Source organism: Pristiophorus japonicus, chromosome 5 (assembly GCF_044704955.1).
Source record: "Pristiophorus japonicus isolate sPriJap1 chromosome 5, sPriJap1.hap1, whole genome shotgun sequence".
NCBI classification, from domain to species: Eukaryota; Metazoa; Chordata; class Chondrichthyes; family Pristiophoridae; genus Pristiophorus; species Pristiophorus japonicus.
The window spans coordinates 292,793,721-292,808,528 of NC_091981.1; the positions used below are offsets into that span (position 1 = coordinate 292,793,721).

The 14,808-nt window shown below is 46.7% G+C and overlaps 1 protein-coding gene across 12 annotated transcripts in view; it reads left to right on the top strand.

The window, feature by feature from the left end:
- Window positions 1-14,808, top strand: part of LOC139264758 (uncharacterized) — a 680,593-nt gene that overhangs the window by 343,333 nt on the left and 322,452 nt on the right. For 11 of the 12 annotated variants that reach the window (XM_070881817.1, XM_070881821.1, XM_070881822.1 and 8 more), the window contains 2 exons: window positions 10,240-10,272; window positions 10,379-10,417. The exons of the other annotated variant lie outside the window; for it this stretch is intronic. In XM_070881817.1, the coding sequence (XP_070737918.1) occupies window positions 10,240-10,272; window positions 10,379-10,417 (72 nt within the window). The remainder of the gene's footprint in view (window positions 1-10,239; window positions 10,273-10,378; window positions 10,418-14,808) is intronic. 12 annotated transcript variants of the gene reach the window in all.

Genomic DNA, 14,808 nt, shown 5'->3' on the forward strand with positions numbered 1-14,808 from the left:
GATTATTGCCATACCTTTCTGACAAGCCTCCATTATTTCTTGATTTATACTCCGTCCAACAATGTAGTTACTGTTAGGCGGCCTATAGACTACGCCCACCAATGACTTCTTCCCCTTATTATTTCTTATCTCCACCCAAACTGATTCTACATCTTGATCCTCTGAGCCAATATCATTTCTCACAACTGCACTGATCCCATTCTTTATTAACAGAGCTAACCCATCTCCTTTTCCTTTCTGTCTATCCTTCTGAATTGTCAAATACCCCTGAATATTCAGTTCCCAGCCTTGGTCACCTTGCAACCACGTTTCTGTAATAGCTATCAAATCATACCTATTTATATCTATTTGTGCTGTCAACTCATCTATCTTGTTGTGAATGCTGCGTGCATTCAGATAAAGAGCTTTTAATTTTTTCTTTTTACCATTTTTCCCTGCTTTGACCCCGCTTTCTGATACACTCTTATTTTTATTCATTCTGTCCCTTCCTATCACATTCTGGTTTTAATTTCCCCCACCGCTACCCCGCTCTATTGCCTTCTCCTTGCTCTTTGACTTTTTAAATTTACACTCACCTGAACCTTCCCCGCAACTATTTAGTTTAAAGTCCTCTCTACAGCCCTACTTATTCGATTCACCAGGATACTGGTCCCAGCGTGGTTCAAGTGAAGCCCGTCCCAACGGAACAGCTCCCTCTTACCCCAGTACTGGTGGCAGTGCCCCATGAACCAAAACCCATTTCTCCCATGCTAGTCTTTGAGCCACGTGTTCATCGCTCTGATCATTTTTACCCTATGCAAATATCTCTGGTTGGGTAAGAGCAGTGAAAAGAAAACAGAAAATCTGGCAACATATGACAGACAATGGCAGTGTTGTCTCTGTACTTGTCAAGGCGTCGGGCAGGAATACAACTTATCACAATAGTAATATTATTGTATTGAAGCAGTAGACATCACATGTAGATGTTAAGGAGAGTAGCAGTTTTAAAGAATATATGCAGAAAATATCATAAAAATAGTTAGCAAGGTTGTAGCAAGAAAGTATTAGAAGTGAAATAGCAAAGTTTTGCAAATCACATTATACTTGCCGTGGTGGGAAGAAAGAAGACTGCATGAAGATATTTTTATGCTCCAAAACTTTAAAGGGAAGATATTCCTAGGCACACTGCATTACCTGGCCAAAGTAAGTATTGCTAAATCAGGTGGTTCAGAGGAGACACGCCTGTGAAGGAATATATCCAATTTTTCTTCTATGAGTTTGATTGGAGTTGTTTCTGCATCCCAGTATGATCTTAGATTAGCAGAAAGTTGCTGGCTAGGAAGCGGGTTCTAACTGAGCTGTCACAGGACTGCCACGGCCAGAAGAAACCCAAGTGTGTTCAACCTTATGACTTGCCAATTTGAGATTGTTGTTATGTCAGGGAGTGGCTTCGGTAAGGGATATATGGGATCTGAGAGGGATGGGAACATTTTCTCCTCATTGCTTGTTCCATTGCAATTTACCCACCGGTGACTGTTATGCCAATATGTTTGGCAGGAAATTTTGCTGTGTAATTTACTTGTCTTACTGCTATGATTCTCCTTCAGTATAGTCATAATGACGAGACCAAACGACTCATGTTGTACTGAGACTTTATCTAGACAGGTCAGTGATTGGCATCGAATAGCAGCGAAGTAGCTGGAGCTGCCACTGCTAGCAAAGCCACCTCCTTCCACTCCCCTTAGATTATGTCCTTCATGGGCATCCTTCCCTTAGACTTAAAGGTTGGGTCCTCCTTTGCTTGATTGCAGATAGCAACACCTCAACTGCAGAGTCTTTAATATTGTGAGCTTGGTACTCTGAAGACTAGGCTTGAGACACTGCTGTGAGTCAGATTGTTATAGACACAAATGACTGATTTTGCCCTTTCAGCTGCTACAGCAGCACTGGATTTTCCTCCCTTCAGAGACTGCCTCCAATGAATATGAAATGAGGACAGAGTAAGGAAAATTGGGTTGATTCTCAACAATGTACAACAATGGTGGATACAGTAGTGTAATGACAAGTAATCCTGAGCTTGGGCAAATAGTCTGGAGAATTTGAGTTTAAATCCTACCAGGGCAGTTTGAGAATTTGAGTTCAGTTTAAAAAATGAGTAGCTGTTGAATTGTTGTAAAAACCCAACTGTCCATTTGGAGAGGAAAGCTACTGTCCTTACCCGACCGAGCTATATGTGACTCCAGCCCCATACCAATGTAATCATGAAATGGCACAGCACAGAAGGATGCCACTGGGCCCATTGTACCTGTGCCAGCTCTTTGAAATTCGTCCCACTCTCCTGCCCTGGCCCAACAGCCCTGAAAATGTTTCTCCATTAAGTATTAATCCAATTCCTTTTGGAAGTTACTATTGAAACTGCTTCCACCACCCTTTCAAGCAGTGCATTTCAGATTATAACAACTTTATGCGTAAAAAATGTTCCCTCATGTCACTTTTGGTTCTTTTGCCATTCACCTTAAATCTGTGTCCTCTGGTTGTTGACACTTGTGTCACTGGAATGAGTTTCTCCTTATTTACTCTTATCAAAACTCTTTTATGATTTTGAACATCTCTTATCAAATCTCCCCTTAAACTTCTCTGCTCTACATAAGAATATAAGAAATAGCAGGATTAGAATATTCGGCCCATCGAGCCTGCTCTGCCATTCAATAAGATCATGGCTGATCTGATCATGGACTCAGTTCCACTTCCCTGCCCGCTCCCCATAACCCTTTACTCCCTTATCGCTCAAAAATCTGTCGATCTCCGCCTTAAATATATTCAAAGACCCAGCCTCCACAGCTCTCTGGGGCAGAGAATTCCAAAGATTTACAACCCTCTGAGAGAAGAAATTCTTCCTCATCTCAGTTTTAAATGGGTGGCCCCTTATTCTGGGACTATGTCCCCTAGTTTTAGTTTCCCCTATGAGTGGAAATATCCTCTCTGCATCCACCTTGTCGAGCCTCCCTCATTATCTTATATGTTTCGATAAGATCACCTCTCATTCTTCTGAACTTCAATGACTATAGGCCCAACCTCCTCAATCTCTCTTCATACGACAACCCCCTCATCTCTGGAATCAAGCCAGTGAACCTCCTCTGAACTGTCTCCACTGCAAGTATATCCTTTCTTAAATTCGGAGATCAAAACTGTACACAGTACTCCAGGTGTGGCCTCACCAATACCCTGTACAGTTGTAGCAGGCCTTCTCTGCTTTTATACTCTATCCTCCTTTGCAATAAAGGCCAACATTCCATTAGCCTTCCTGATCATTTGCTGTACCTGCATACTAACTTTTTGTGTTTCATGCACAAGGACCCCCAGGTCCCTCTGTACTGCAGCACTTTGCAATTTTTCTCCATTTAAATTATAATTTGCTTTTCTATTATTACTGCCAAAGTGGATCATCTCACATTTTCCCACATTATACTCCATCTGCCAGATTTTGGCCTACTCAATTAGTCTGTCTATATTTGTTGTGTCCTCCTCACAATTTGCTTTTCCACCGATCTTTGTATCATCGGCAAACTTGGCTACATTACACTCGGTCCCTTCATCCAAGTCATTAATATAGATTGTAAATAGTTGAGGACCCAGCACTGACCCCTGCGGCACCCCACTAGTCACTGTTTGCCAACCGGAAAATGACCCATTTATCCGACTCTCTGTTTTCTGTTAGTTAGCCAATCCTCTATCCATGCTAATATATTACCCTCAACCCCGTGAACTTTTATCTTGTGCAGTAACCTCTTATGTGGCACCTTATCGAATGCCTTCTGGAAATCCAAATACACCACATCCACTCTCATTCCCCCTCATCCACCCTGCACGTTACATCCTCAAAAAACTCCAGCAAATTTGTCAAACATGATTTCCCTTTCATAAAACCATGCTGACTCTGCTTGATTGTATCATGCTTTTCCAAATGTCCTGCTACTGCTTCCTTAATAAAGGACGACAGCATTTTTCCAACGACAGATGTTAGGCTAACTAATCTATAGTTTCCTGCTTTTTGTTTGCCTCCTTTTTGAAATAGGGGCGTTACATTTGTGGTTTTCCAATCCGCTGGGACTGCCCCAGAATCCAGGGAATTTTGGTAGATTACAATCAATGCATCCACGATCTCTGCAGCCACTTCTTTTAAGACCCTAGGATGTAAGCCCATCAGGTCCAGGGGACTTGTCCGCCATTAGTCCCATTGTTTTAATGTCTCTACCTGTCGGGTGTTCCCCAGCTCAGGATCCCACATCTACATCCCACGCTCCTTCTACTGAACACACGTGAGCTGTCCCCGGATAAACCAGATTTAGGGCTAGCTTGGGTTCCCCTAGCCTCTCCACCTTTAGGTCTAGCTGAGAAAGCCACAACGTCCAATGAGCAATCCTGTTGCTGCTCACTGTCCCATCCTTCATTCTACCATCCAGTAACATTTTTGTCGGGGTGTTATAGGTCAGCAGGGTCACTGTAGCTAACGCTGTGAACTACCAAAAATGTTTGACTGCCCAAAAGGTCGCTAAAAGATGTCGCTCACAATTAGAAAAGCTCTTTTCTACCTCTGTGAGAACTCGGGAGGCGTAGGCCACCGGTCTCAACCTGCCGTGCCGCTCCTGAAGTAGCACTGCACTCAAACTGTCCTCGGTAGCCGCTACCTCCAGCAAAAGTCCTGGTCCCCATTTATTGCTCCCAATGCTGGTGCTGTCTGTAACTCCCCTTTTAACTGAATGGAAGTTTCCTGACGACTCTCATTCCACTCCCATTCTACTCCCTTCCTAAGAAGCCTCTGCAGAGGAGCTGCCATGGTTGCATATGCTTCGATAAACTTCCTGCAGTAACCTGTTATTCCCAGGAAAGACCTTACTTGGAAACGTCCTTTGGAACGGGCAGTTCCTGGACTGCCTTCCTTTTATCTCCATCGATGGCTCTTTCCTCCTGCTGTAAAGGTCAATGCTGAAAACTGCACCTCCCCTTGTCCAACTTGGGCTTTCCTTGCATTTACTTTGAAACATGCTTCTTTTAACAAACCCAAAAGTTCACCCATTAATGGACCACGATTCTCCGCACTTTAGGTGAATAATAACAGGTCATCCACATATTGGTTCAGCCGGTGAGGCTGACTAAAACCTTTTAGTGCCCCGGCCATGCTTTGGTTGAAAATTGAGGGACTGTTGTGAAACGCTTGTGGAAAACTCGTCCACGTGTACTGCTGTCCTTTACATAGAAACATAGAAACATAGAAAATAGGTGCAGGAGCAGGCCATTCAGCCCTTCTAGCCTGCACCGCCATTCAATGAGTTCATGGCTGAACATGAAACTTCAGTATCCCCTTCCTGCTTTCTCGCCATAACCCTTGATCCCCTGAGTAGTAAGGACTTCATCTAACTCCCTTTTGAATATATTTAGTGAATTGGCCTCAACTACTTTCTGTGGTAGAGAATTCCACAGGTTCACCACTCTCTGGGTGAAGAAGTTTCTCCTCATCTCGGTCCTAAATGGCTTACCCCTTATCCTCAGACTGTGACCCCTGGTTCTGGACTTCCCCAACATTGGGAACATTCTTTCTGCATCTAACCTGTCTAAACCCGTCAGAATTTTAAACGTTTCTATGAGGTCCCCTCTCATTCTTCTGAACTCCAGTGAATACAATCCCAATTGATCCAATCTTTCTTGATAGGTCAGTCCCGCCATCCCGGGAATCAGTCTGGTGAACCTTCGCTGCACTCCCTCAATAGCAAGAATGTCCTTCCTCAAGTTAGGAGACCAAAACTGTACACAATACTCCAGGTGTGGCCTCACCAAGGCCCTGTACAACTGTAGTAACACCTCCCTGCCCCTGTACTCAAATCCTCTCGATATGAAGGCCAACATGCCATTTGCCTAAATGTAAAGGCGAATTTATATTGGTTCTCCTGCCTCATGGGAATGGACCAAAACCCATTTGAAACATCCAGCGCAGTTGTGTGCCAACATGTGGTCGGCCCCGAGAATTCCTGAACCGGGTTGTTCCCAATTCATCAAAATGCATTCCCACTTAGTTGGGTCCTAATTCTATCGCTCCATTACCGGTAAAGCCTGCCAGTGTAAACGGGACCCCGCTCAACCATGGGGAAGTGGTCGGATTTGGTGAGTGGACCAGCGTGCTAGAGGCTCCTGTATCTACCAAATACCTTCCCCTAACAGTCTTCACTTCACAGCTACACATGGTCTGCCCCACTCATCGTAGCTGAGTGGACACAGGTACTCTGGCTGGGCCCAGCGTCACAGTGGGGGTGCAGACGCGCTGGGCCCTCTGTCACCCACAGCAGCGTCCAGTTTCCCTTCATTCTTGCCCATAACCTGCTGTAATGTAGGCACTAGGACTTTTACTGGGTCATCTTCTACCTTCCCTTGGTTCACCTCTACCTTGGGACCGTCGTACCCTGATTTGCCCCCTTTCTGGAGCTTACACTCCCCTCTCCAGTGTCCCAACTTCCCACAGTTAAAACACGCCTGGGATCTACCCGCATTACTTCCCTCCTGTCTCCATTCCCTTTTACTCTTCGCCTTCCCTTTCACTTCGTGCACCTTCCCCCTGTGTTTCTCCTCTTCCCCATGTCCTGACTTGAAAGCTAGAGTCAGCTTTCTCAACACATCCACCTCCGTATTGTGGAGGTCCTCTGGGTCAAACCATGACTCGGTCCTTGCCCTGATTCGTGGCAAACTGTTGGACACTATGGTTCTCAGCCAATGATTTCTGGAAGCCCCTATTAAATCTGCATGTACTAGACTCCCTCCAGTGGCCCTCAAGTAAATCGGCCATAGCCTATCTGCAAACGTATCTGGCGTCGCGTCTACTTGCTGTTTAGTCTGCTCCACCTACCAGAACGAACTACCTTGGCTGTGCCCTAAAGCTGCCAAAATTTCCTCTTTTAAGCCATGCATGGTTCCTCCCCCGAACTTAGTGGCTGCTGAAAAACTCTGATATAGCTTCCCATCCAAGCAGTGCAGTACCAACTTCCTCATCTCCTCCTCGTTGCAGTTATTAATGCCCCCTATCTGCTCCTGGTTGGCAAAATGGACAGAGGCATCCCCTCCCTGCTTCAGTTAACCCCACCCGTCAGCGTTTCCTGCAGCTGAAGCGGCATAAATGGGAGCACATAATCACTCTGCAATGTCGCCTTGTGGGGGTGGACCGAACCCCTGCAGTCGCAGGGGACACATCGGTCTCGGGGGTCCAGGTGCCTCGGGAGCTGGCCAATGCTCGCTATACTGGGGCCCATCTGATTCCTTCCTCTCTAAAACTCAGTCTTCCCCAACTTCTCCAGGCGCCAGGAGACAAATCATCCCTTTGGCCCCGTTTAACTCTGAGGTTAACTCCCGTGGGCCCCTCATGACCCTGATTCTGAACCGCTTTGTACGCTATTTTTATATTCCTCCGCTTCTTTGGCTCTTTCTAGATTTCTTTCACTTTGTTCACAGCAAGTCTGCCGTTGTCTCTTGCACAGTCACCTGACACTGCATTGTTCCACACTATTTCCACTTTCACTTTTTGCTCCTGCCTTTCCTCACTTGAATCTTTCGTCAGACGCTCTACTACGGTGTCCTTATCACTTATTTTGCTTTCCAGTTCCCTTTTCTCGTCCTCCAGCTGTCTCACCTTCTCCCTGAGAAGCTGTGTTTGCTTCTGTCGGCACATTAGCCAAATTGCCTTCTCTCTCGATCTTTTATGGTTACTACTAACCGCCCACTCTGTCGCTTTTTCCTGCGGGTCCTCAGAGTGTAACATTTCTCGTGCCCATGGCTCAGAAATGTCTAACTTATTACAGATGTACGGAGCTACTTTAGCCCCCATAGACTGCCTACGACTACCACTAGCCACCCAGTCTGCTGCTTTTCCCTGCGGAGAGTCCATTTCCTTTGCCCCTGCCTTGGAAATATTTACCCACCATCTTGGCCTCCCTGAGACTGCCTCAGCCTCCCTGAGACTGCCTTTGCCTCCTTGAGACTACCTTGGCCTCCCTGAGACTGCCTTTGCCTCCTTGAGACTACCTTGGCCTCCCTGAGACTGCCTTTGCCTCCTTGAGACTACCTTGGCCTCCCTAGGGTTTCTTGCCCTCACTTTGTGCCTGTTTTTGTTCCAAACCTCAGAGTCCTGCTGCTGGTGGCCATTTCTGTAAGGTTTTTTCTTTCCTTGTCCTTACTACAGTTCTTTGACTCTGGGATTTACAGGAACAAAATGTACACGACACAAAGGTTTAGGTTTGACCCAAAACTATTAGTTTATTAAAACCAACAAAACACGGACAAAACCCCTGTGAGATTTGGTTGAAACATACAATCACTCAATCCGGCTGGTCATCACCGATGTGGATTGTGGGCCCTGGAGCTGGGAATGACCGGTCCCCGTCCATCTTCACCTGACTGCCGCAGTCCTCGAGAGCGAGAGAGTGTTTTCCTGTGTGATGTCCCTGTCGATGTCCTTCCGCCTTAAAGTCCTTTTGTCACAAAGCCCTCCCCCAACCGTAGTTTCAGTTGCTGGGCTGCTGAATGGCCGACATTCACACATCATCCGCCGGTAATTCAACCAGCGGAGAGAGGCAGAGTCTGCCAGATTGAAGACACCTCATCTTTGTTTCCCGCTCCCTGAAATACACTTTGAATGTGGTTTCCCTCTTATTGCTGATGGGTGTGTCTGGTCGTCGGCTCGCAGATAAACCTTTCTCTGATTCAGTTAATCCGACCCCATTGTTTGAGTGAAACCTCGAGCATTGTCCCGATGCTAATTTCTCCTATCGAAATCAATCGGGACTCGCTCAAGATTCCAGGCCACATATTTCCATGAATGCTCCTTTTCATAGTCAATCAGAAAAGCTTTAAAACGTTCCAATGTCCCGTATCAATATCCTTCATCGGTTCAAAACCGGTAGTTGGCTGTCGCCTTTTCCTGTGCTTCAAGTTCTAGTCTCCAGACCCTGGCATCTTCCTGTGCACTGAGCCAAATATCTTTGCAAACCTTACACTGTTCCCATTGGCAGAAGGGTTGCGAACTAGAGGACACAGATTTAAGGTGATTGGCAAAAGAACCAAAGGCGATGTAAGAAAAAACATTTTTACGCAGCGAGTGGTTGGGTTCTGGAATGTACTGCCAGAAAGGCGGTAGAGGCAGATTCAATCTTATCTTTGAAAAGGGAGTTGGATAAGTATTTGAAGGAAAAAAAATTGCAGGGCTACGGGGAAGGGGCAGGGGAGTGGGACGAGCTGAGAATTGGCACTGACTCGACGGGCCGAATGGCCTTCTTCCGTGCTCTAACCATTCTATGATTCTGGATCTGTTCCCTTCTTTGGACGGTAACGTCTTACATTCCAATGCAGGCTGTGTAGTCAATAGCTTTAGTGACCTATACCTTCATTGTGCATATAAGTCAACATAGAGTGAACCTGGGCACAAACAATATGGGATATATGGATGATTACAAAACATTACTGTCTTGAGTTAACAGTTCAGGACTACAGTGCTCAGAATTATATGATGGTTTTATGTTACATTGTCATTTATATTAATTGTGGTGGAAAATAACTTCACTCAACTCATCGCTAGCTTAAAACTCTACCTTGCAGATTGATTGTACTTATGAGAATGTTAGACAGGTAATTGAAGGAAAGGGGCAGAAAGGGATATGGGAACATGGTGAGCACATGGGATTAGGAGTACTACTCGCATAGAGGGTAAATTGGTTCATCTAAACAGCCTGAGCACAAAATTGGATCATTATTTGGGCGTTACAAGTGCCCATTTTTTGGTTCAAAAATGGAGTCTGTGGCGCACGCCCATACTTGTAGGGCGAAGCGTACTGGACGGATTATGACGTCAATTAGTGTGCAACACTGATTTGATGCCAGCGGTGCCATTTTGGAGCATGTTCAGCACAAGCATCTATACATACCATTTGCTACCAGACATGGGTGTAGGAATTCCCCTTGGAATTCAGCATGACTTGGAGAATGAACAGAGGACACACAGAGCAGGACAAGCTGCTAGAAGAGGGAGGAGGAGGGGGAGAAAGGCTCTCAGGACGGGGCCATATCCGCCCAGGGTGCTCAAGGAGCAATTCTCCTACTTGAACCTCAGTGAGGAACATCTTTCAACAGTTCATGTCATTTAGTAATGTTTCATTCAGATTTTTGCTTTTAGAATGTTCTTTAATATGCAAGGTTTGTGCTGAGATCTTTGTTCTCTGTTGACAGAGGTGGCTCTGAAAGAACTTCAGGAACAACTTGGTAAGCTGAAGGATAATCTGAACAGGAATTTGTTTTCACTGTGATAGCCTAGTTCGAACCTTGTATATTAAGAAAAAGTCTGAGTACTGTTGTTTTCTGTCAACAGAGCGGTTACAGCACGGTGAAGTTTCAGAAGAAGAAAAGAGTAAGTTTTAGAAGTAGAAAGTACAGGAGCAAAGGATTGACGATTACCAGGAAAGACCATTTGGTCCATGTGGCTGGTACATGTGGTTTGAAAGACATGTGACCTGTTTTAAAATATGTTCTGTATAAAAGTTGACCCAGTGGCATAGAGCAGCGCTACTCTATAACATTGCATAATTGAGTAGATAAAGACTTAAATAAAGATTTCCCTCCAAAGCAATTTTTCCACCAGATATGGATTGGGATGCAACCTCTGCACACCACTCGCCATGATCGTAATCCATATTTCTGGGCTGGAGGTCATTAAACATGCAAGGTAGGTTCCAGCAGTCTCGCCACTAACTGAGGGAGCCCACCACTGTCAACCAGCATAATTTGGTGTGCTGCAGTTGGACACTTGCTGCAGTGCCAGGACGAGGAGAAGGCACTGATAAAGGGGCAGAAGTGCCTGAAGATTTGTATTTGAAATGTTTATTAAGGCCTTGGAAATGAGTTGAGGTCAATGCAAAATATGCGATTGGGCAGTAGAGAGGGAGAGGTGGGCCCTCTCCTGAACGGCTCGATCAGAGGGATTCTTGCCGCGACTGCAGTTAGTATTGGCACCCTGTCTTACAAGGAGTCAGCAATATAGGTCATCTTTAAATTCAAAGAAATTGCAAGTTATAAAAGGGATAATAATTCTGCAAAAAGGATAATAATTCCAGCCACATCGTGGTGGTGCAGGCTTGAAGGGCCGAATGGCCTACTCCTGCAACTATTTTCTATGGTTTCTATCAGATAAGAACTACACAGAGGGCTCAGATCGTTACAAGATCAGAACACTAAAAGATAGGCCCCCCCAGCAGACATACCTATATTGATAAGGGAGGCAGCACGGAGCCAGTAGGATAAGCAAAATATCTTTAGAAACACAAGACATTTAGAACAGAGATAAGGAAAAGGCTGACCTCAGGAAGTTGGAAGGGGCTGTCAGAGGCACCCTCTCCCCTGTAAGTGCACCATGGGATGAGTACAAATTATTGACACCAGGTATACACCAGCCCATCGAAATAAAGTCTAAAAACCGCTGACCGAGAGAAAAACAGGCAGTTAGGGGGACAGCTTCCCTGAGGTGGACAAATGTTGGCTGTGGCCTAACACCTTGGTCAAGCTTAATATTTGGGGTGGATTGATGCTGGCTGATGGCCTAACACCTCCCAACAGTTCGAGGGATGACCCATCTAAAGTAACTGCTGCCGCAGGCTGCAGGGTTCCATCCAATCCGAGACCTCCGTTCTGCCTCACCGTCCATCCACCGCGGCAGGTCTGGTCCACAAGCGCCACATGAGAGCGGAGAGATGGTACAGTTGTCCAGGAGGACTGTAGACATTGGTGACCAGCCCATCGAAGCATTGGGGGGCATATCCCAACATGACTGAGTACATTCCGCGGATGGCGGAGTCCCTGGATGCGATAGCCAGGAACACTGCTGGCACAGGCCTCCCAGTGGTCCCCGAGCGCGGCACTCCACCCCTAGGTTCCACACCACCACTGCGAACGACAGCTGAGAGCAAGGACCGAGATCTTGCTTCTGCATCAGAGAATGTTGCCCCCTCAGCACCCCTCACTCCCGTACCCGTCCAACCACCACCTCTGCCTTCATCCCGCCCCAATGAGGCACTGCCTGAGGAGTTCCTCGGCCAGGCACCTTGGAGCGAGGAGGGGAAGAGGTAGAGGTGGGGTGAAGGGGAGGAGGGAAGGAAAGTGAGGTGCATGTGGCTGTGTTATATTACCATCTGGGTGTATGCTATTTGTTGCAATGTATGGGGGGAGGGGACCACGCTCCTGCTTTGCCTTTGTATTCTGTGTTGCTGGACATGTTGAACATTTGATTGATATCAATGGTGGAAAAAGTGGGGTTTGGGCGGGGATTGGGTGTTATTGCCTGTGATACTTATGATTTCAGACCAATGTTGATATAAAATTTTTTTTATTGAACATAACCTTGTTGCGCATTGTCTCAGATAGTTGGACCATTACACACTGGTGATTCCTTAACATGAAAGAGTTAAATAAAACTCAACTTCAATCAACATAAAGTTTAACTGGCACCAAACAGATGGGCACCATTGATGTCTGAGCTGCACACACACAGCAGTGTGTTAGCGTTGTCACTCACATCAACGTTCTTTCAGGCAAATCATTCAGATATCAGCTCCTCATGTAAGAGTCTTGCAGCTATGTAGCCACCACGGGCCCTTACCTGCGGTCTGGAGGGGGTTGTGGGCATGGTTCCATCGCCAGCCTGATTGTCTGGCCCTAGGTCAGCGTCCAGCCCCTCGTCATCCTCTTCCTCTCTCTCCTGAGGTGGGGCATCAGTCCTTTCCAGCAATTCTTTTCCCCTCCTGATAGCCAGGTTGTGCAGCATCGAGCACATGACCACGAATTTAGCTACTTGCTCAGGGTTGTATTGTAGCTCCCCTCCTGAGTGGTCCAGACATCTGAAGTGGTGCTTAAGCACAGTTATTGTTTTCTGGACCACATTGCAGGTGTTTCTGTGGCTCCGGTTGTATCGCTTCTCGGCCTCGGTTTGGGTGTCACTCAGTGGGGTCATCAGCCAGGTGGCTAGGCCATATTGGTTATCACCAAGCATCCAGCATTGTCTTTGTGGCTGACTCTTATAGATGTCAGAGTCAGCGCTCTCACGCAGGATGTGAGCCTCATCGAAGGTGACCGGACATTTGGCATTCACTGCCATTATGATCTGGTTCGCACTTCAGGGAGTGAAATCTTTTTCTGTTATGAAAAAGCTCTGGGTCCTGAGAAGGTGGCTGCATGGCGATGTGAGTGCACTGTATTGCTCCCTGCACCCTGGGGAACTTAGCAATGCGGTAGAATGCTCCAGCCCTGTCAGCCTGAGCCTCCGTGGTCATGGGGAAGCTGATAAAGTCCATGCTTCTCGCGTATAGGCTTTCTGTGACCTGTCTAATGCAACGATGGGTTGCATGGTGAGACAGAGGGCAAATCTCGACCGCGGAGGCCCGAAAGGAACCGGGCACATAGAACGGCAGTGCCGCGGTGACCTTGACCTCGACCGACACTGATGTCCTGATGGCAGGCTGCATATGTGGCCTGATGAGCTCACATATTTCATTGATCACCACCTTGTGGAAGCGCAGTCTCCGAAGGCAGGTGTGGTCGGGCATGTCGAGATAAGATCTCTTTTCCCTGTACGTGCGGGGTGTGTATGGTCTGGCCCTCCTCCTCATTCTTGCACATCTTAAATTGGGGACACAATGATGTGCATCAGACATTGAGCCATCTGCACTCCGCAGCATCTGATATTAATCGATGCAGACTGGGAAATGGCTGGCCCCATTGCAATGAAAGTATAATAGCGATTGATCAGAAGCAATAATTCCCTCATTAAAATACAGCTAGAGTAAACCCCCAATAGTCCAGAGTCAGAAAATATGTCTGTTGAGATGGTCACTTCACCTGAGAAGATCTCCAGAGTCAATGCAAACTCCCCCGAAGTTGAAGCAGCCTTTTGAATGAAGCGACCTGCGATTTTAAAAATGGCAGCCACACCGCTGGCTTTAGTTCAGAACAGTTCCACTTTTTCTGGGCGTTTTTTTGGCGAGCGATATTGTGGGCAATATGTGTGCGAGGTGATGAAAGTGACGGTGGGCGATATTATGGCGTTGATTTCGCCCACTCTGATGATTCTGCCCCCAAAAAGTGGGTGTTGCGGTATTATTTTTTTCCTGGCATTAAGCACATGGGGAAAGTAACAGTCGGTGATAAGTTTTCGAAAAATGCCCGTCAGTTTCCATTTTGTGGCTAAATGGCCGATATATGGGCATTATATGTTATTTCAGCGGTAAATTGGAGGTTAAGTGGGCGTTAAGCATGCAAAAAACGAAACTCTAGCACTAGAAATGGTAAGTGCACCCCGTTTCCAGCGGTGGGCAATTTAGGCCCCGAGCTCTTGAAGAAAATGCCTTACAACTCCCAAGACCCTTTGGGTAATGTGTGTGACCTGTACAGCAAAGCTACAGATGGAAGGCAGGTAAATATATTGACTTTCCTAGCCCCGTGTCCAGTCGGTATTTACATTTGTCAACTTGGGAGCAGCAAAGCAGCATTACAGACGGCTAAAGGCTAAGGTTCAACAACAAACCCGGGACCTAAAGAACAGGTGGTGGATGGAGAAAGCACAGGAGATACAGCAGCTGGCCGACAGCCATGATGTGCGAGGATTCTTCACTGCCGTCAAGGCCACATACGGACCAAGCTCCCAAGGCCCCACTCCACTCCTGGCCAAGAACGGGGAAGCGCTCATCAAGGACACCGAGGCAGTCAGGGCCCACTGGAAGGAGCACTTCGAAGATCTCTTCAATCGAGACTCTG